At 45.1% G+C, this 21201-nt stretch overlaps 2 protein-coding genes across 2 annotated transcripts; one reads left to right on the top strand and one right to left on the bottom strand.

Moving 5' to 3' along the window:
• Positions 1-612: 612 nt before the first annotated feature.
• On the top strand, positions 613-6840 carry LOC125545908 (catalytics). Its single transcript, XM_048709965.2, has 15 exons — positions 613-935; positions 1316-1388; positions 1790-1811; positions 1900-1978; positions 2109-2141; positions 2290-2438; positions 2517-2673; positions 2992-3232; positions 3314-3555; positions 4412-4675; positions 4752-4862; positions 5361-5585; positions 5672-5875; positions 6054-6230; positions 6322-6840. Exons 1-15 carry the CDS (start codon positions 654-656, stop codon positions 6532-6534), a joined length of 2472 nt encoding a protein of 823 aa, XP_048565922.1. The 5' UTR covers positions 613-653; the 3' UTR covers positions 6535-6840.
• LOC125545909 (putative potassium transporter 2) lies at positions 6803-12655 on the bottom strand. Its single transcript, XM_048709966.2, has 10 exons — positions 12491-12655; positions 11550-11787; positions 11136-11384; positions 10979-11029; positions 10261-10521; positions 10131-10183; positions 9522-9636; positions 9183-9437; positions 7925-9065; positions 6803-7189 (listed from the first exon to the last, which is right to left on the bottom strand). The coding sequence occupies exons 1-9, from the start codon at positions 12530-12532 to the stop codon at positions 7975-7977; spliced, it is 2355 nt and encodes a 784-aa protein (XP_048565923.2). The 5' UTR covers positions 12533-12655; the 3' UTR covers positions 6803-7189; positions 7925-7974.
• Between the last annotated feature and the right edge of the window lie 8546 nt (positions 12656-21201).

The raw sequence follows: 21201 nt of genomic DNA, 5'->3' as shown, positions 1-21201 counted from the left end.
TCTCGCTCGATGCGTTTGCTGTGCACTATTCATAACGACACGTGGACGACGCGAGCCTGCCTAACACCCCCTTCTTCCTCCTTTGTATGTTCAATAAGAGAGCCGAGAAACAACCCCAAGCCGCCTCATACTTTGACCCAACGAAGAAACGTGCCTTTCGCCATCAAGACCCATGACCCACAACACACAACCACTTACAAAACGAGCCCACCCAGCATCGACACCCTTCACATGGAAGACCAAGTCAAAATTGACAGGCAGATTCCAAAATCGGAGCCTCACAATAGACAGGGTACTGGTGGCCCTCCTGGAGCAATAGTCAAAGAGATAGTAGAGAGCATGAAATTTTTTGAGTTGTGTATTTTTTATTCATGAGGGTACGAACTTCATTTTTGAAGCTCACAGTCTCACCAAAATAGCTCGTAAATTAGTCATAGGTAGGCATGTTTAGTTTGAAAATCCACATGGAGTACCTTTGAACATTTCTTGAATGACTAAAGTTGGCGAGATTCCTTAAATGAAAAAAACTTAGCACTCGCAGTAGGCGAGGCATAGCTCTCGCGATGTAGCAGCACCATCGTTTTGACGAGCGGTGGTGGGCCCAGAGCGCAGTGAGACCTTGGCAGGCCGACCTGCCTCTGCCGCTGTGGGGCATGGACGTGTCGCCGCTAAGCAGGGGACGCATGGCGCCGCCCGCCGCTCTCGCCCGGGTCATATCCTGCCTCCTCCCCCCGCCCCTCCGCCCCCCTCCCATGCTCTCCACGCGTCTCCTCCGCCTCCGCCACCGCCCCAGCTCCTGCTCCTCGCCCCTCCGCTTCGTCGCCGCCGCCGCCATGTCGTCGTCCTCCTCCTCCGCCGCGCCCGGCGGCGGCCGGAAGCCGAACCGCCTCGCCGCCGAGCACAGCCCCTACCTGCTGCAGCACGCGCACAACCCGGTGAGCGACCCCTCCACTCCATCCCACCCCACCCCACCCCACGGAGGCTCTGCTTCCGTCTGCTCGCGCCGCGGTTCTCCTCCCCCTCCCCCGCGGGGGGATTCCGCCGAGCACCTTGCGGTCGCGCGCGTGCTCCCTCGCGTTCGCCTGATTCGGGGAGCACTTACTGTATTTTTGGGCGCGAGTGACTGAGGAGCGCTTAGCTGAACACGTGGTCGAGCTATGTTTACGAGTTTATTTATCCTGAAAATTCAGATCCTTCTGGAACAGCTAGCCGTGACAAATGTTTGCTTTGCCTTTGGCTCTCCACTGGCTTTTGGATTGTCTGTGGATTATAGGTACCATTATTGAACTGGCATACTTACTGATTCCATATGCAGGTTGACTGGTATCCTTGGGGAGATGAGGCTTTCGAGAAGGCTCGCAAATTGGATATCCCCATCTTTCTGTCAAGTAATGCACTGTCCGAAATACAAGTATACTCTAGTGCTTCATTTAATACCGCTATGATCGATTGGATTATGGGGCAATTATGATACCGTTGCGTAGTGGACTGATTCCTTGATGTGGTATTTTCATGAACAATTGTGTTAGATAAATTACCAACTGGTGGTGCTATAGTTCGGGGCAGAGGAATGGCTGCCAATCCGGCTCTGTAATTTTTTTAATAAATAGTTGTGTAGTGGATGGGTGTTGCCAGGTTCAAACTAAAGCTAGATTCATTCAAATTCATCTGCTTCATTTTAGCAAAACAAACCTACTTGTGACTTGCGTAATACAAATTTAGTTAGTCCTTCCGTTCTATCTTAACATCCTTCTTTTGCTGCATGGGAAATGTGGATGTGTCCGTGAAGTTGGCTATAGTACATGCCATTGGTGAGTTGTCGTTCTTCATCTTATCGTGATTTATTTGCACAGCATAAAGATGTTAACCGCAGTTTTTATTATTGGCTGAATGTTAAAGGTGCCATGTAATGGAGGTGGAGTCTTTTGAGAATGAAGAAGTTGCTAAGATTCTAAATGATTGGTTTGTTAGCATCAAGGTAGTGTCGTGTTTATAAGCACTAGTTGCTAATTGTTTTACTTCCCACTCATTACATGTCTTCCGGTGTGTGGAAGTTATGCAAATGCAATGTAACTGCAATTCTTCTTTCTGATTATTAGTTTTGACAGGTGGATCGTGAAGAGCGGCCAGATGTTGACAAGGTATTCTGTTTTCTAGTGATCAAATGTAAAAGAAAAATGCTGTTTCTTGTGGATGGCAGGCTTTATTTCCCTGTTTTTCTATTGTCACACTTTTGAGAGGTTTTGACTTGCACCAGTTCTTGATTTATGACACTGTCACATTCTTTAGGTTTATATGACATATGTGTCAGCGCTGTACGGCGGTGGTGGTTGGCCTTTGACCGTCTTTTTATCACCCAACTTAAAACCTTTGATGGGCGGTACATACTTTCCACCAGATGATAAGTATGGAAGACCTGGGTTCAAGACTATTTTAAGGTATCAGCTCAAATACCTCATTTCTGAAGTTGATTGCTCATACATGATACGACAGTTTTGTTCATAACTTCTCTTCAGAAAGGTCAAGGAAGCCTGGGATACTAAACGTGATGCGCTTGAGAAGTCAGGAAAGGTGGTCATTGAGCAACTTAGAGATGCATTATCTGCCAAGGCTAGCTCTCAAGATGTGCCAAATGATGTGGCTGTTCTTTATGTAGATCAATGTGTTGAAAAGGTTTGAGAAGTACTCCAACTTTATTTTTCTGTATGCTACTACTATGAACTTCTACACAAACAGCTGGCGAGACTGAGTGAGTGAACTAATTGCTCGATTGAGTTAACAACAGTGCAGTAGCTAAACTGCATTTTTCCTGGATGGCGTATCCTGGTTCCTGATTTATTCCATGTCTTATTAGGGCACTCTAACATCCTTAACTCAGCGCCACTAGCTTGTCATAGCCTATCAGGATCTCACCTACCTTTTTCAGCTCTTATTTTTTCTTAACTAGCTAGCTTATTTGCCTTAATAGCCCTGCACCTTATATCCATGCAGTTAGCAAGCAGTTATGACCCAAAGTTTGGTGGATTTGGCTCTGCTCCCAAGTTTCCAAGACCTGTTGAAGATTGCATAATGCTCTATAAATTCCGGAAACACATGGAAGCTAGGCAGGAGAGTGAAGCTCAAAACATAATGAAGATGGTAACTCATACACTGCAATGTATGGCTAGAGGTGGAGTTCATGACCATGTTGGAGGTGGTTTTCATAGATATAGTGTGGACGAGTGCTGGCATGGTAAGTTCACTTTAATCTCAAGGAGACATTTTCTTTTCATGTATTTGCAGAATTCATCTCTCATATTTTCTCTCTGTGCAGTTCCACATTTTGAGAAGATGCTGTACGACCAGGGACAGATAGCCAATGTATACTTGGATACATATGTTATCACAGGAGATGAGTATTATTCTTCAGTTGCACGTGATATACTTGATTACTTGAGGAGAGACATGATTGGAGAAGATGGTGAAATTTTCTCAGCAGAAGATGCTGATAGTGCAGAATATGAAGGTGCTCCAAGAAAAAAAGAGGGTTCTTTCTATGTGTGGACAAGTCAAGAGGTACATACTTAGTAGTGCATATGTAAGCCTTTTCTATTTATTCGCCGATTTAATGCATACCCCTGCCCGCTCCTTATGAAATGGCCTTTAAGTTCGAACTGTCGCATACCATCAACCATCATGTAAGTCCGCCTGCTGTTGACTTTGAGTTTACATCGTAGCCACTTTATACACTCTTGCTGGTTTCTTGAAGAAACTTTATACATATTGGAGCTCTTTACACAGGCTTGCACTTCAGCTAGATGATAATCCAAGTTGAAAAGACAATTATAGTCTCCTCTGCTCTTGTTCCACAATAAATGTACTTACAAATAGGACTCAAGTCATACCATTAGCGACTGGACTCTGTAGCCATTGCCTAGTCTTATACATACCGGCTCTAAAGACTTGCTAGTCTGATGCCTACCTCCTAATAATCAATAATTTTATGTAAGTTGTTCTCATGTAGTTGGTACTTTGTACCTACTTGGTGCTATGCAGAATTTTATTGAATAGTTCTACTACATTTTATTCAAAATAGAAGAATAACTCACACAGACTCTGCACCTGAAGATGCACACAACTCAATTTATTAGAAGGTCACAAAAGTTTGAATAAACTAAAATCAGCAGGCTGTCAAGTCACTAAAAACTTAGTCAGTACAAAGCCTATCGCTAAACTGTCAACCATATTTGGTGATAGATCCCCTATAAGGCTGTAACGTGCCCAACTTCTTGCTACCAGCCACCATATGCTCCTGCCACTGAAGCAAAGACCAGGATCCCAGGCAGCTATATATTTTAGATTTGTTGATTTATTCATTGGCCTCAACTTCTGGTATATTGCATGCTCAAGCTGTCTAATATTTGTCACATAGATCGAAGACACACTTGGGGAGAACGCGGAGCTGTTCAAGAGCCACTACTATGTTAAATCGTCTGGCAACTGTGACCTTTCGGGGATGAGTGATCCTCACAACGAGTTCAGTGGTAAAAATGTGTTAATAGAAAGAAGACCGGGTTCATTGATGGCATCGAAGTATGGCAAGTCTGTTGATGAATATTATGGAATCCTGGGGGAATGCAGACAGAAGTTGTTTGATGTCCGATCAAAAAGGCCAAGACCACATTTGGACGACAAGGTTCTTGTCTACATGCTGACAGCAGCTTGTTTTTAATCTGGTCACATAATAATCTATTAAATATGATTTGTTTTAGGTTATTGTTTCATGGAATGGATTAGCAATATCTGCCTTTGCAAGAGCTTCACAAATTTTGAAGTCAGGACCACCTGGAACCAAATTTTATTTCCCTGTAGTAGGATGCGATGTAAGTTTTGTGCTCCATTCTCTGAATATTGCATTTTTATTTTCTGTCGTTGACATGAACTCATGTTATTATAGTTATGTGACTATGTGCATGATCAGCCAATCAATATGGCAGGAGCTTTTATCCATCCCTGCTTTCTTCAAGTCTTTGTCATACTTTTCTACTCCATACTTCATTGTTGAAACCTATCCCTGGGAATGCAGGCCCATACATCTGTTCAAAACTGCTAGAATGAAACTGTCTATTATGTTATGTCGTGTATGACAAAGACAAAGAAAACACCATGATGTTGTATGGGGGCCTCTTCTGCAGCAGTAGCCATTTATGTTGTTTTGTATCAGGTCTAAAAAGCTATCTCCCCTTCGTGTGCGAGTGGAGGAATCCATGTGCTGGATTTTTGCGTTCACCTGCTTTTACATCACCAAGTTTATTCACTGTCCAACTGTAGCTAGTCATAAATTTGTTTATTGACCACCCATATTTCTGGATTTTTTGCAGCCAGTAGAATATCTTCAAGTTGCAGAAAAGGCAGCAAACTTTATAAAGGAAAAACTCTATGATGCAAGCTCAAAAAGGCTGCATCATAGTTATCGAAATGGCCCAGCAAAAGCACCAGGATTTTTAGATGATTATGCCTTCTTAATCAATGCCTTGCTGGATCTCTATGAATATGGTGGTAAGATAGAGTGGCTTCTGTGGGCTGTCGAGCTGCAAGTCATTCAGGCAAGTGAAACACACTTGTTAAATGCATCGATGTTATATTTCACGTCCCTTGCATAATACTTTGCCATGACTACATACATTTACAGGATGAATTGTTCTTGGACAAACAAGGGGGTGGCTATTTCAATACTCCCGGAGAAGACCCTTCTGTCCTTTTGCGTGTTAAAGAAGATTATGATGGTGCAGAGCCTTCTGGAAACTCGATGGCAGCGATCAACATGGTCAGGTTGTCCAGTATATTTGATGCTGCAGAATCTGAAGGCTACAAACGTAATGTTGAACATCTCCTGGTATGTACTTATCTAGTTTACATTTGTATGCACTATATTACAGCAGTAGTTTGGTTTCATTCCATAAGGTTTATGCTTCACCATGGTCATCTTTCCTGCCCTAGACCCATCAGAGATGAGATGAGTAACATTGACAGGATATCTGCTTATGCTTGCAAATGGATTTGCTGTTTTGTAGGCGGTGTTTGAGACTAGACTGAAAGAACTTGGCATAGCATTGCCGCTGATGTGCTGCGCAGCAGACATGCTCACTGTTCCATCAAGGAAGCAGGTAGTGCTGGTGGGGAATAAAGCATCTCCAGAATTTCAAGACATGGTCGCTGCTGCATTCTCGTCATACGATCCAAACAGAACCGTGAGTGATGAACTAAGTGGTTGTATCATATGTTCGACATAACACCCCTGTTATACATTTACCGACCAGGATACATCTTTCATTGCTCCAGGTGATCCAGATAGATGTCAGCAATATGGAAGAGATGGCATTCTGGGAGAGCAACAACGCAAACATCGCGCAGATGGCACGGAGCAGCCCATCGGGGAAGCCAGCGGTGGCGCATGTGTGCCAAGAGTTCAAGTGCAGTCCTCCGGTGACCTCTCCTGGCGCGCTCCGTGAGCTGCTCAACAAGACGGTGGCTGCTGCGGGTTCAGCTGTTTGATGCTCTGCCGCCTTGCTGCATGTTACTAGCAGTCTGTTTTCCCGCAAGTTTGTGTCGACGTTTACATGTTTGCAGAGCTTATGTAGTTCATGTGTGTGCCATATCGACAAAGCTCTTGAGACCTTTCAGTTGGCAGTTGTATATAGATGTTCCCAGTAAGATACAAGGCTAGACTTGTACGTCACACACCTGTGTGCATGCGTTTCATATGTTTGCACAGGGAGGCCTGCTTTGTATACATGACACTTTATAAATAAAGGATGAAATAAAACAGTACGGTGAATGGTTTCACTGGAATTTGGATGACACCATTCTAGGCTTCTCATCGCAGATAGGTTTACGGGCAAAGCGGCAAAATTTATACAGGTTATGGGTAAAGCGGCAAAATTTATGCGACAAAATCGATCTACTTCACATCGTTCCAAAAAGAAGTACATGTAAAACAGTAGACAATAACCAAAAAGAAGAAGCTACGATCACTGATACGAGCATGGCGTTTTATTAGGGCTGACAAGTGATATTAACATGCACAGCGCCTTCATCTCCACCAGACTGAAACTGAGACCGTTTGGACAGCTAGATGTAGTGCAGCATTCCTTCCTAGAGATTGCAGCTTGAACTCCAGACATAAAGCAATGGGGCTTCACAGGTAGCACTGGAAAAGGGAGGAAAATATTTCTAATCAGACACCTTCAATTCAGTTCAAGAAAGAAGAAACAGTGCCAGAATGACAATACTTTCAAAAGCAACAATCATCTGACTGCAAAATCAGGAGTCGAAAAGGGGCACCAGGAACACATGTTCTCAGTTACAAGAAACAAAAGTCACAAAGTCTAAAATATTCTAGAAAAAAGTGAGACATATAATTGTTTGAGCACCTAGTATAGTATACCTACAGATTTTTACTAAAAGTACTTATGCGCTGCGTGAGAGGAAACACAAATTTAGGGGCAAAATAGTTGCTTTTTTGGACTTCCAACTAGTTATCTTTTTGCACAGGAACACAGAAATATTACTTCATCATGAGAATTAACACATGTATAGAGCACTGAAGCAGGTGAGCAGGTGACCTTTTTTCGCAATGTTTTAACATTAGAAAGTATATTTTCAGACTACCTTTTTCATCCAAACAACACATGCTCCAGGGAGCCAAAAGCTTACAGTACAATTTATGTCCAATATAACTTAAAAGAGCAAGGGGAATAATGACAGATGAAACTAGCCAAGGGCGATGACAATGGCATAAAGGATGTTTTATGACCCTTGGGATGGAACATAAACATTAAGCATCTTAGTAATGACATGGATCCCCCCCCCCCAAAAAAGGCATTATCCAAATGGTATCTGAGTAGGAAAGTAGTCAGTTTTAACCGGTGACTAGCAAACTCACCATGCTTTGTTGCCACCGAATGCCCACATTGTGAACAAAAGAGCACCAGGCTACACATAGTAGATCATACCAACTTCTATCAGACTAATATGAGGGATATGCAGTGAGACTGATGGGCCTCTGCAGTTCTTCCGGAGGAAAGAGTAGGCAACATCGATCGCAAACTTCTTCACGAAATTGGAGCTCCTCCTAGCTTTGATGTAAGAATGGCCCATGATATACGCAGCCCCTGCGTGTTTCGCCTCCACGAGTGCCAATAACTCATCTTTCACCTGCTGATCCATGGCGTCCTCATTTGGCAGCTCGAAGCGAACACGGCGCCTCCGGCCTGCACTCGGTGATTCCTGCTCATAAGAGGACTGCAAGCTTCGAAGGCTCTCGGATTTGCTGCTCCTCGTGGTAGAAATGGACTCAGCTAGGCCACCCAGATCTCTCATGCCCAGTGGGGTGCCAGCATCGTCGGTGGTTCTTATCACAGCCATTCTTCCCTCGTTAGCAATATCATAACTTGCTGAAGACGAGACATCCTCAGCTTCCATCATAATGAACCTTGCAATGCTCATAACTAACATGTTCTCAAAATTTTCATCATCTCTCTGCACATCCTTGTAACCGTACCTGACAATGCAACGGTACATCCGATACGCTTTAGGTCCAATCCTACCAACAAGGTATCGCTCATCTGGTTGAACATACGGCACTGGAACTGACTTAACACAAAGAAACACTAGGACTTCATGAAAGGCAGGGAGATTAGTGACAAAATGTGTGAAGATGGCAGGCACACCAGTCACCAGTTCTGTGTAAATCAGTCCAATTCCCGGAACCCGAACTATGCCGAGGTTTGGACCTAGAGACAGGATTGATCTCATTGACACTTTGTTCTGAAGATCAAACTGGTACTTCTTCTTTGTTCCATAGTGCCAAACAAACATGACAGACATGAATATGAAAGCAAGCACAAGAGGCACCCATCCTCCCTGATGAACCTTCATGAGGGATGAGGAAAGATACACGGTTTCAATGGATCCGAAGAATAATAGAAACAACAAGGCAAATATTATGTTCTTTTGCCAAACAAAGATGACGATAAATGACATCAAGAATGTTGTAACAAGCATAACAGTCATGCAAGCAATACCTGAAATTATAAACCATGGACAATGGTTAGACTATCAGTAAATGAGAATGCTGGAAAAATCAAAAGGTCTATGTGCAAGAAAGATCTTAATCTCGTCAATTGTTATTACAAGCTTACCATAGGCATTTCCGATAAGGGTTGTATCACCGAATGCAACTGTGACAGCTACACATAGCACCATAAGGATCCAATTTATTTCAGGAATGTATATCTGCCCATGGATCCACCTCGATGTGTGAACAATCTTCACACGTGGGAAACATCCCAAAGCATGGCATTGCTTTACAATAGAGAATGTTGCTGAAATGACAGCCTGGCTTCCAACAACTGCAGCAAGAGTGGCCACCACAAATACAGGCCAAAATACAGGTCCTGGATGACAACTGAAACTTTAATAACATTGGAAAGAGGAAGGAGCGGAGGTGAGGGTGATGAGTGAGAGACAAGTTCAAAAACCTGGGATGGAGTCATAAAAACTTGTGCGCGTGTGAAACATGTTCTTTGATAAAAATGCTGCTTGGCCCATATATTGCAATATAAGACATGGATATATGATGGTAATAAAAGCTAGCTGCAACAAGGAGAAACCCAGGTCATGTATCCAAAAAGATACAGGTTCAATAGCAAAGTGTGCCAGAAGGGCAGGTATAGTTTAAGCAAATAGAAATTGTAAATTATGAGTATAATAAGAGAGGCATTAGTATTATCCAGGCGGTTTCAATGCTTTAACGTCATGGAATCGAATAGAGCATCACAAAAGCAACAATTTGGTACACAACAAAGAACTTAACTAGGTTCTTTGGGAAATGTCATCCATTCTTTAAAATATGCAGGTTAAATCAATCTCTTTTCACAGAAAGGCTGTTTGGTATTACGAACTTTTCTGCTGCTTTTAAGCTTAAAGCATTTGGCAAAAATATTTTCCCAAAGTTATTTCTTCATGGATGCTTTGTCACACAGCACCACACCCAAATATAATTATAAACATAAAAGGATCTATACATCCAGTGGGAAGTTTTCACTGCAGAAATTAACAGATAGAAGATCATCACTAGTTCAACTTACCCTGACAGATGCACTTGTAAAATGGCCGAGGTCGGCAAACATAGCTTCACTGCCTGTAAGGGGAAAGGAAACATAAATTGTTACAAGCGAAGCACAATTTTACCCCTTGTATATGTTGACAGTCACTAACCTGTCATAGAAAGTAGTATTCCTCCTAGAGCAATCCAGCCATCTGTACCGGTTGTCCTAAAGAACTTAACAATATAATATGGAGAGATTGCTTGGTATATGTTTGGGTTCCAATGAACTATGTTGTACAATCCAATTCCACCAATGCAAAAGAGCCAGATGATTACAATTGGTGCGAACATGAATGCTACCTTCTGAGTACCTCGGTGTTGCAAGGAAAATAAACCAACCAATACAATGCATGAAAGAAGCACCACAGAACCTGTATAGAAATAAATTGCGATTATAGCAGTTAAGCCTAAGAATATAATAAGCCCAAAGTTCCCACGAAGTGTTTGGAAAATAAGGATGCATAATCTGACTATGCAATAACAGAATCTAATGTCCAGATATATTACACAAAATGTTTTTGAAATACACAGACTAGTATTTGAAAACTAAAGATATATGTACAATGTATATTTGAAGAGACAGCCACATGCTCACAGCACATAGCAATACAGTAGACCTTAAATTTTCCACCATACAGTGCATCGTGCTGTAGACATGATGTGCTATGGGTAGCACATCAAGTGCAACCAAATGACAAAATATGTAGTAATACAGAAATATAACCAAAGGAAGTGCATGTACCGTATCTCATAATACTCCACACAAGCACATGTGTTTAAATACTGTGCCTTACGAGTTCACATTTCAAAGAGACGAGTTGTACTTACGTTCCTGTAAACCAGTAGCTCGAACTTGCAGCCCAGACATAGATGACAGGACTGCAAGGAAAGGAGCAGAAAAACACACGCTAAGCACACACAGAGGTTAATAACCAGAATCATGCATCGACATGGAAGGTAACCAACAAATGATGGTAGTATCCACCTGAGATTGCCGGAGTAAGGACACCATCACCGATCACCATGCTAGCAGCACACAGAACTACAACAAGAAGTCCAGTTTTGACAATTTTGTGCTTCTCTAGAAACCTTCTTAGCCAGGGTGAAGATTCATGCTGAGCTGCGAACCCATCTCTGTAGTATGTAGATAACTCCTCATCCGCTGCTTGTTGATTCGGAATCAAGCTAAGCTTTGCATGCCTGCAGAGGAGCGAATACAGAGCAAATGGCCCACCTACAAAAGTGTACATGGATTAAATATTTTTTGTTCATAAGGTGATTTATTATGATCTCCATGTGAGCATGTTTATAGAAATTTGCCAACCAGCTACAACAATATGAACTTCACGATGACAGGCATAAAAGAGAAACAACTTCTTACAAAGGAATTATAGTGTACCTTCGCCATTGTCATCAGCGCTCAATACGATAATGACATACTTGAGCAAAGGAACCAGTGTGAAGGTCCAAAATATCAGGGAAAGTACACCATATACTGTCTGTTCATCTTGGTACTGCCGGAGCCTTCCTGAGAATGTACTTTTATACACATACAGAGGTGATGTGCTTAGGTCCCCATAAACAACACCGAAGCTCTGGTATGCTAGCAGTAGTAGATTCCTGTAGTGCTGCCTCCACTGAAAATGAAAATCCATGACAGAGCAGTTAAAAAATCATTTTGTGGCAGAGTATATTCAGACGAGTTATGCTGGATAACTACAATATGCGAGATCATAACTCTTCTTTTCTATCATCTGGAACTTGAAAAGATTAAATGTCCTACCTGAAGATACGGAAACTGGCACTTCTCTGTATTTTTAATCATTCTTTTATACTGATGGCAATCAGACCCTCACTATGATTACAAAGTGATTGTTAACCCACAGAGGCATTTGTTTCGTCACAGAAATGCCATTCCTCACTTGTAGAATCAAATCTTACCCAAAGTAATTTGCTTCGGCAAAAGGTGGCGAACACTAACCCATACCATTCCACCACAAAAACAAAAATGCCAAACCCAAATCTAGTCGAGAAAGATTAAAACAAAGAAGAAAACGCTAGCTGCAGCGAACCCATTCCAATCGAACCCCGGGAAAAATTAAATCGAAATGGATGGATGGATGGATGACCGGAGACATAAGATCTCCCGTAGGAGCCGCGGAATCCCTGATCCCCCGCCGGACCTCCGCATCAGACCGCCGGAACCATTCCAGGCGCGGGAGAAACCGGGAGCGCGCCCTGATTTAGGGCTCCTCCCGGTCCGCGTCGGGTCCAATCAGCGCCAACGAGCAATGCGGAGAGAAATGTTGAGAGCGGGGGAGATGAGAGGGAGGGGCGTACCGGAAGCTGCTGGGCGGCGGCGGCGCCGGCCTCGGCGTCCATGGATCGCACTCAGGCGGCGGCGGCGGCGCGAGGTGTCCGGCCGGCGGTGGAGCGCGATTCCGTGGAGTTATAGAACACGGGGGCAGGGAGGGAGGGGCTGCGGATCATCGATCGCTTCCATTGTACTGTTGCGGGAACAAGATTACCATTGTGCCCCTTCGTTATAGGAACCACCGTATGCTATTTTCCTTCTCTGATTCTCAATCATGCCCTTGTTCATGGATAACTTGCAATTATAGCCCTTGCTATGTGTGGTTATTGCATATCTCAAGGCTTTATTGCTCTTTTGGACTTTGTTTGGTTGCAAGGGAGGATCCCGGGTGGATCCCCGCTATTTCTCCGAGTCTGAAGAACCACGAGTTGGGTTGGCCTAGGGAGATAGACATTTGGTTGGATCAGATCGGGGGTAACCCTGCCCCGACCCACGCCGTTCCCACGAGGAAAGAAGCCGGGACCACATAGGTCGGGGAGAGAAGCCAGACTCAAGAAAGAGAGAAGTGCGACAGGCGGCATCGACAAAGATCCAGCACCCCGCCTCCCCCACCTCCGAGCTCCTCCGTCGGCGGCCGATGTGACGCGCCTGACCCCCTCCGTCGGCAACCAAAGCGACGCCCCCGACCCCCTCCTCCCGATGCTTAGGATCCACGCTCCGCTCCTCTAGCGGAGGCGACAGGTCGTGACTGTCACCCTCCCCCTTCCTCGGATAACCCCTCAGCCTCGAACCTTTGCCCCCCTTCGGCGACCGCGACTTTTGCCTCGTCCACTTGGTTAGCCCTCTCCTCCTCTCCCCTCTTCAACCTCATATATTTTTCTTCACTTCATGCCTTCACCATCCGTGCGCTGATGAACTTGAACTTGCTGGTCCAGATCTAGGAACGTCAGCACCACCTCCTCCTCTCATAGCATTCCCACCAATATCAATCACCTATGAGTATAAACATATTCCTGGAGTTCATCCACCGCGCAACCACAACAAGTTTTCACTCAGGGGATCGTCTTCACCGATCGCGGAGCAAGGAAGAAGTTCCAAAAGCTCGCAACAAGGAAGATCAAAGCAACCAAATGGGTTTGCGCGAATACTCACGCCAAGCTAGGTATCACTCATGATTTTAATTTGCTTTGTCATAATGCCGGGTTGCACCATTTCGGTTATCAGGGATGTGAGACATATGGACACTTGACGCTTGAGTTTCTTAGTACTCTCTCGCACAATGTTGGATTAGTGCCAAATGCATATGAGGAGGAGAGGATCACTACCCATCTCCTTGACCAAGACTTTAACATCATTCTTGCTGAGTGGTGTAATTATTTTGGCTTCCCCAACAATGATGATGATCTTAGATATGTTTATGATTTCACTGACCCGCACCCAAGGCAATCCTTTTATCGTATATGTCGTCATGGCTCAAGGTAAAGAGCCAGTTGCATTGAAAGTCCTGCTATACGTTATTTCTACTATGTTATCACTATCTCGTTGTAGGCATGAGAGAAGTTTCTAAGGTAAATGACGAGAACATGCTAGTTCTTGGGAAAGCACCAAACCTGGACATCGGTTATTCGCCCAACTTAGGGGCAATACTTTGCTACACCTGGAGCATCAAGCTAATCATGAACAAGGAGATATCATGTGTGGAGGAGTGATCACCATGTTGGCCAACTCCCTTGGCCTTGACTACAGTCACCTCCGCCCCATTGTCGGTAACACCCTTGTTAACATTCATGTTCTTACTAGTGCTGTTATGGTAGTAGTTCGTAATGTTCATCATCGTATCAAAATTCTTGGAGTGGTGTACTTGTTACCCACACCTATGCCTAACCATTTCTCCACTTAGAATGGACAATTGCATTATGTTGCACAAGAAGGAGATGCAACTTTTGACCAAGAAGGGCCAAAACATGAACAAGTAGACGAAGAAGAACTCGCCACCGACGAGGAGCAAGAGCAGCCCCAACAATACTACACCACCTACACGGACCTCAACAACCTTCAGGGCTCTATTGATGATATGTGCAACCTCGCATCACATCCGAGGAGCACGTCGGCCTACATGAACATGAACTTCTCCAACTAGAGCCAAGAGTGGGCTCCTGAACAACCGCCGCAATGATCTCACTGGTTTGGTCTTGCAAGGGCCTAAGCTTGCGGGAGGTTATCCCCACTTCTACATCAAGATGTGGCGGTATTTGAATAAATTGTAATGAGGTTGTACTTAAGCTCAAGAAGCTTCAAAACACTCATGTTGGTCTGTTCCAACACTTTGCTTTTTATTTGCCTTTTCTTTTTGCCTTTGCGTTTTTCGGTTGCAAGTTAGTTTTCAAAAAACCAAAAAAAACAAAGAAAAAAGAATAAGCTTTGCTTTGCTCTTGATTCTTATTTAGCCCCTTGGAGTTCATTTGCATTTTGTTTTCAGAGGAGTTGACCTATGCCAGAACAACGAGGAATGCAAGAGTAAGGAAGAGAAGTGTGTAAATTCACAATCGTGAAGGTATGTCCTGCGACGCCCGTCTTTCGCACTTGAACACTTAGAGTAGATGTAGTAGTAGTATGTGTGCTATGTGTGGATGGGAGTGAGTCTTGATAGTTGATACAAAGGTTTTGCTCTAGTAGCTGAAATAATTTTGTAGCCTTTGTTTTCTTTAGTTTAGACAACTAAGACTTGCCGTGGGACAGTTTTGAAAATGAAATGAAATTAACCAAGTGTAACTTTGCACAAGAGAAAGTCTTTCAAGACTTGGGAGTTAAGAAATTCTAGAGTAGTGATGTTTAAACATGCTCAACCCCATGATGTTAATTTTAATAGACTTGATAGCACTTGTGGATAAAATTGTCTGGAGGAACTTAGTTGAAAGGTGGGTGAGATTATGCCAAAAATCAGTGTTGTATATCTCAACATGGTGTTACAGCCTCCGGCTGGTACCATGGCCTTTAATAGTATATACACATTTACGTGTGTAAATGTGGATTCGTCACCCTTCTTGATGTTATGGTGAGGACTCCGCTGGCCAATGAACAATCCACCAAGAGTGATAGCTCGGATTTCGGCTATGAGTTTGGTACCGTACGTAGTGGCAACACTACAAATGAATATTATTCTGCTTTCTCTTGAATGAGTATGTATGTGGTAAATAGAGGGGACTAATCAAAAGAGCTCGAAAGGGACATTATTGCTAAAGGTCCATAGTTCCCGAACATTAAGCCACAACGTAAACCTATTCATGATCACTTATTTGGCATAATCTCCTTCACGTGACAATCAAAGTTCCAGCAAGCAATGCTTGAAACAAAGTGTTTAAGAGCCTAGAGGAAGAAACAATTGTGGGTATGTTCAAGATCACTTGAGCATCATGTTTCACTACATGCTTTCTGATACGTATCCAACGTATCTATAATTTATGAAGTATTCATGCTAATATATTATCATTCTTGGATGTTTTACAATCATTTTAGAGCAACTTTATATCATTTTTTGGTACTAACCTATTGACCCAGTGCCCAGTGCCAGTTGCTGTTTTTTGCTTGTTTTTTACATCGTAGGAAATAAATATCAAATGGAGTCCAAACACCGCGAAACTTTTTGGAGATTTTTTATGGACCAGAACACCCAATATGGGCCAGAGTAGCACCTGGGGGGTGCCCCGAGGGGGGCACAACCCACCAGGGCGTGCCTGGGGGCCCAGGCACGCCCAGGTGGGTTGTGCCCACCTCGGTGGCCTCCCGCACCCCCTTCTTTGCACTATAAATTCCCAAATATTCTAAAACCCTTCGGGGTTAACCTAGATCAGAAGTTCCGCCGCCACAAGGCTCTATAGCCACTGAAAACCAATCTAGACCCCGTTCCGGCACCCTACCGCAGGGGGGAATCATCTCCGGTGGCCATCTTCATCATCCCGGCGGCCACCACGATGAGGAGGGAGTACTCCACCCTCGGTGCTGAGGGTTTGTACCAGTAACTATGTGTTTAATCTCTCTCTCTCTCTCTCTCTCTCGTGTTCTTGAGATGTCACGATCTTGATGTATCACGGGCTTTGTTAATATAGTCGGATCATTTGGTATTTTCCCCTCTCTATCTTGTTGTGATGAATTGATTTCTTTCCCTTTGAGATTTCTTTGTTATCGGATTGAATACTTTTATGGATTTGAGAACACTTGATATATGTCTTGCAATTGAATACTCGTGGTGACAATGGGGTATTGTATTGATTCACTTGATATATGTTTTGGCACTCAACTCGCGGATTCCTGAGGTGACATTGGGGTAATCTATGCATAGGGGTTGATGCACGTTCTTGTCTTTGTTTCTCCAGTAGAAATCTTGGGGCACTCTTTGAAGTTCTTTGTGTTGGATTGAATATTATGAATCTGAATTTGCTTTGGTGTTATTTTAGTACGAAATCTTGGTTAGATTGATCGAAAAGAATAGATTCGTGTTATTTTAGTACGGACTCTAGGATAGATTGATCGGAAAGAATATCTTTGAGGTGGTTTCGTACCGTACAAACAATTCCGTCTTATGTTCTCTGCTAGATAGGAACTTTGGAGTGATTCTTCGTTGCACGTTGAGGGACGGTTATATGATCCAATTATATTAGCATTGTTGAGAGATTGCACTAGCGAAAGTACGGACCCTAGGAGTATTGCAATATCGTTTTTGTGCCCGTTTACTATTTGCTACTTTGTTGTTTTTATTTATTCAGATTATAAAAATATATTTCTGCCATTGTATTGGGTGTGTTGGGGACACAAGAGATTCCTTGTATTTGGTTGCAGGGTTGTTTGAGAGAGACCATCTTCATCCTACACCTCCCACGGATTGATAAACCTTAGGTCATCCACTTGAGGGAAAATTGCTATTGTCCTACAAAACTCTGCGCTTGGAGGCCCAACACGAGTCTACAAGAATAAAGTTGTGTAGTAGACATCACTTTCTATTCCACAACTTATGTTTTCATGGCTCTATCTTAAGAAACTCTTCCGTGCATTCCCGGCAAGCAAGTGTTGTCTAGATTAAATGAAATGAAGCATTACAAAGTTGTTTTATATAGTAGATCAGAAACTTTGTGTTGATTATCTTTACTTCACTAACACTTGCACTATAACCATGCCACCGCTATATCTATGATAAGTTTTCAGGTTAAAAAACGGAGGCCTATCTAGGCATACCAATCGTAAGTGGACCAAAACCTTCTCGTTATTTCGGTTTAAACAACTAAGTTCCTTATGATTCAGATTTCTCTCTATGTTTCTCGAGGACGATCAAGTTTAAGCTTGGCAGAGTTGATGACTGATATTTTTGGACTCATTTCAACCTTGTTTGAACTGAGAAATTTCACTAAAAGAGAGATTTTCGCTCTGATATTGCCACTAATGACTGATGAACGCAAAGGATTCCACAAATTCTCTCTTTAATAGTTTTTTCCACAGGAAATGGGCTAAAAATGGAAGATATCACGTGGGAGAAAGGAAAGGAAGGAAAATGGAGAAGAAAAAAAATCATCAGGAGGCATCAGAAGGACTCCAGAGCAAAAGATGACGTTCCATGCGACCGTGAGCGCTCGCATGAGCGGTCATTTGGCATGGAAACCGAGGCAGCTTGTCCACCTGAACACCTTTTATAAAGGGGACCCCGTTGAAATATCAACAGAACGTCGTCAAGGAGGAGAGGAACATCGAGCACAGCCACCACCCATTCATCATCTTCATCCACAAACCCTAGCCACCATTTTCACCTCCATAGACATCTCCACTGCCATAGTCCTCTCTCATCTAGATCATACTTGTAATCGCGCATCACACAAGGCATCTATTGCAAGACATATTGCAACCAATGAATCTCAAGATGTGTTTTCCAACGATTTCTTCTCGCGATCTGACCTTCATGTGTGAGTAGTCCGGTAAGGTATGGGGTGAGGCATGAGCCTTGCAGCCCCAGGTATTTGGTGAAGGGATCAATGGAAGCCTTTGACAAAACACCTTGTATGTGTAAAGTAAAATTGCATCGTGAAGTTTCTCTTGTCTTGTCCGTGATCTTCATCCCCGTAGGTACCCAGGATCATGGAGATCGAGCACCGGTGAGGCTAGGAGCAAGGGGACCGTGAAGTGTTATACCAAACACCGGTGGCAACACTACAAAAAAAGACACATCCGTGACATTTTGGGCCGAACGAATTTTTTTTCTGTCATACATATGACACTTCTATGACGATAATTGTGACAAAACCCGGTATCATCATAGATGTGGTGGGATCCTACTTCTATGACAAAAAATCATGACAGAAAATGGGCTTTTCGTCCTGGGCGGGCCGGAGACGCAGCTGCATGACATTCTTTGGGCCGTCCATGACGGGAAAAACCATGGTAGAAGCGAGGGCGAGGAAAATTTCGGGGAGTTCCCGGTTAGTGGGAGGTCGGGGGCCGAGCGATGCGCGCTTCTCTCATACACATACGCGCGTGTGTGCGAGGCGTTGGCTCTAACTGAACCCGAGCGAGGCGTTGGGCTCTAACTAAACCCGAGCGATTGCACTGCAGGCTACGCATTACTGAACCCGAGCGATCGATCGATGGCTGTTAACTGAACCCGATCGAGCGATTCCTTCGCTACTGCTGCTAACTGAAGCCGATCGATGTTGCCTCTGGATGAACAGTGACCGTTGGGGGGGGGTTGGATGAACAGTTCCCGGTGGGGGTGGATGAACAGGACCCCGTGGTGTTGCCTCTGGATGAACAGGACCCCGATCGATCGAGCCGGTTGGGGCTGGATGAACAGGACCCCGTGGAGGGCTGGATGAACAGGACCACCCCGTGGAGGGCTGGATGAACAGTAGACGGTGGAGGGCAGGATGAACAGTAGCACGTGGAGGGGTGGTTGAACAGGAGCCCGTGGAGAGGGCTAGTTGAACAATAGCTGGTGGAGTAGCGCGCGGTGGAGGCTGGATGAACAGGAGCCTGTGGATGAACAGTCACAGGTGGAGGCTGGAGGAGGTCGACGGTGGATGAACAGTAGCTCATGGAGGCTGGAGGGGGTCGACGGTGGAGATGAACAGTATCCCGTGGAGTCCCGTTTTGCGGTACGCCACACCCCTCCCAATGAACAGGACCCCTGTTTCGACCGTAGCGCTCCAACACAAGTCTGTTTCGTCTGTTTTGCGGTACACCACACCCCTCCCGATCAACAGGACCCCCGTTTCGACCGTAGGAGGTCCGTTTCCTCTGTTTTGCGGTACGCCAGACCCCTCCCGATGAACAGGATTCCGTTTCGAACGTGGCCGGTCGAACACAAGGCCGTTTCCTCCGTTCTGCGGTACGCCAGGCCTCGTTTCCATCGCCTGTTCCATCCAAGCCCTCCCGATGAACACGACGCATTCCGTTGCCTCCCCATGAACACGACGCATTCCGTTGCCTCCCCATGAACACGACAATGACGCTGTTTCTCCGTTCCGACCCAGCCATGTACACGAGCCCTGGCCGTACGTATGCACGAGTAGGCGTTCGAGACCCCGCCCGTATGTACACATACGTGGCCGTATTTTCTTTCTTGCACCCTGGCCGCTGTACGTACGTGTACATGCTATGTGTGCGCCTCTACATCGACCAATATATATGCACGTACACGTTCGCGACTAGAATGACAACGCTACGTACGCTTCGACCAGGTGGGTCCCGACTGTCAGGCACTTTCTTGCGTGCGAAGATGTAGCTGGTGGGTCCCAGCAGTCAGGGGCAAACGTTTTTTTCGCGAAATACAGTGGCCCGTCCGGTGGGTCCCCGCTGTTAGGTGGAGGAATAATTATTTTGCGCGTAATAAGGAGGCACTTCCTTGATGCGGCCGTGGACCCAGCTGTCAGCGTCTCCACGCATAGTACTCTTTCGATGAAAGCCGATCGTTGACCACATTGACCACGCTGCGCTGAGAGCACCACGACGGTGGACGAAGGCGAGGCCTAGGAAGGGGACGACGTGGAGCCGGAGAAGACGCGGCAGTGGAAGCCCGCGCGGAGAGGAGTACGAGGGTTCACTGGTTCGGCTGCGGTGTGAGGTTGCCGTCGCCGCAGGGCCTGGCCAGCGGTGTGAATAGTAGGGGGCGGTGAGGCCTCCGCGGCAGCACAGCCGGCCACGGGAGGCAGGAGCATGCGGCACGATCGGCGCTGCTTTGGGCGGCTGGAGTAAGAAGACCAGAGGTTGAAGAAGCACTACGGCCGTTGGATGGACATCGTACGGTCACTGGAGCTAGAATCGTTCATATTGACTAAGTTGACAAAGCCCTTCGTCCCCGTCAACTTAGTAGGCCCACAAGTCAGCCTCCCACCAAGGTGGGTCCCAGCTAGCCGGGGGAGTATTCATTTTTTTGTGCGTAATAAGGAGGCACTTCCGGTGGGTCCGAGCTGACAGCTGGGGGAACGTTTTTTTTTCGCGAAATACGGTGGCCCGTCCGGTGGGTCCCAGCAGTCAGGGGGAAATGATTTTTTTCACAAAATACTGGTGGCCCGTCCAGTGGGTCCCCGCTGTCAGGTGGAGGAATAATTATTTTCCGCGTAATAAGGAGACACTTCCTTGCGGCTGCCGTGGACCCAGCTGTCAGCCTCTCCACGTACAGTACTCTTCCGATGGAAGTCAGTCGTTGACCACATTGACCACGCCGCGCCGAGAGCACCACGGCGGTGGGCGGCGGCGA

The sequence above is a fragment of the Triticum urartu genome, chromosome 3A (genome assembly GCF_056163025.1).
Source record: "Triticum urartu cultivar PI428250 chromosome 3A, HENAU_Tu73, whole genome shotgun sequence".
In the NCBI taxonomy this organism is placed as follows: Eukaryota; Viridiplantae; Streptophyta; class Magnoliopsida; order Poales; family Poaceae; genus Triticum; species Triticum urartu.
Note: the sequence above shows the minus strand (reverse complement) of the source record. Positions and strands in the feature narration are given on the sequence as shown.

What these genes read in the sequence shown, in the direction of transcription:
- LOC125545908 (XM_048709965.2), top strand. Translation starts at nt 654, where the DNA reads ATGGACGTGTCGCCGCTAAGCAGGGGACGCATGGCGCCGCCCGCCGCT. An exon ending in ATTGGTTTGTTAGCATCAAG is followed by an intron (nt 1,979 to 2,108) that starts GTAGTGTCGTGT and finishes TAGTTTTGACAG; the next exon opens with GTGGATCGTGAAGAGCGGCC. An exon ending in ATGTGTGGACAAGTCAAGAG is followed by an intron (nt 3,556 to 4,411) that starts GTACATACTTAG and finishes TTTGTCACATAG; the next exon opens with ATCGAAGACACACTTGGGGA.
- LOC125545909 (XM_048709966.2), bottom strand. Translation starts at nt 12,532, where the DNA reads ATGGACGCCGAGGCCGGCGCCGCCGCCGCCCAGCAGCTTCCG. An exon ending in CCGCCGCCCAGCAGCTTCCG is followed by an intron (nt 11,788 to 12,490) that starts GTACGCCCCTCC and finishes TTTCATTTTCAG; the next exon opens with TGGAGGCAGCACTACAGGAA. An exon ending in CGCTGATGACAATGGCGAAG is followed by an intron (nt 11,385 to 11,549) that starts GTACACTATAAT and finishes ACACTTTTGTAG; the next exon opens with GTGGGCCATTTGCTCTGTAT.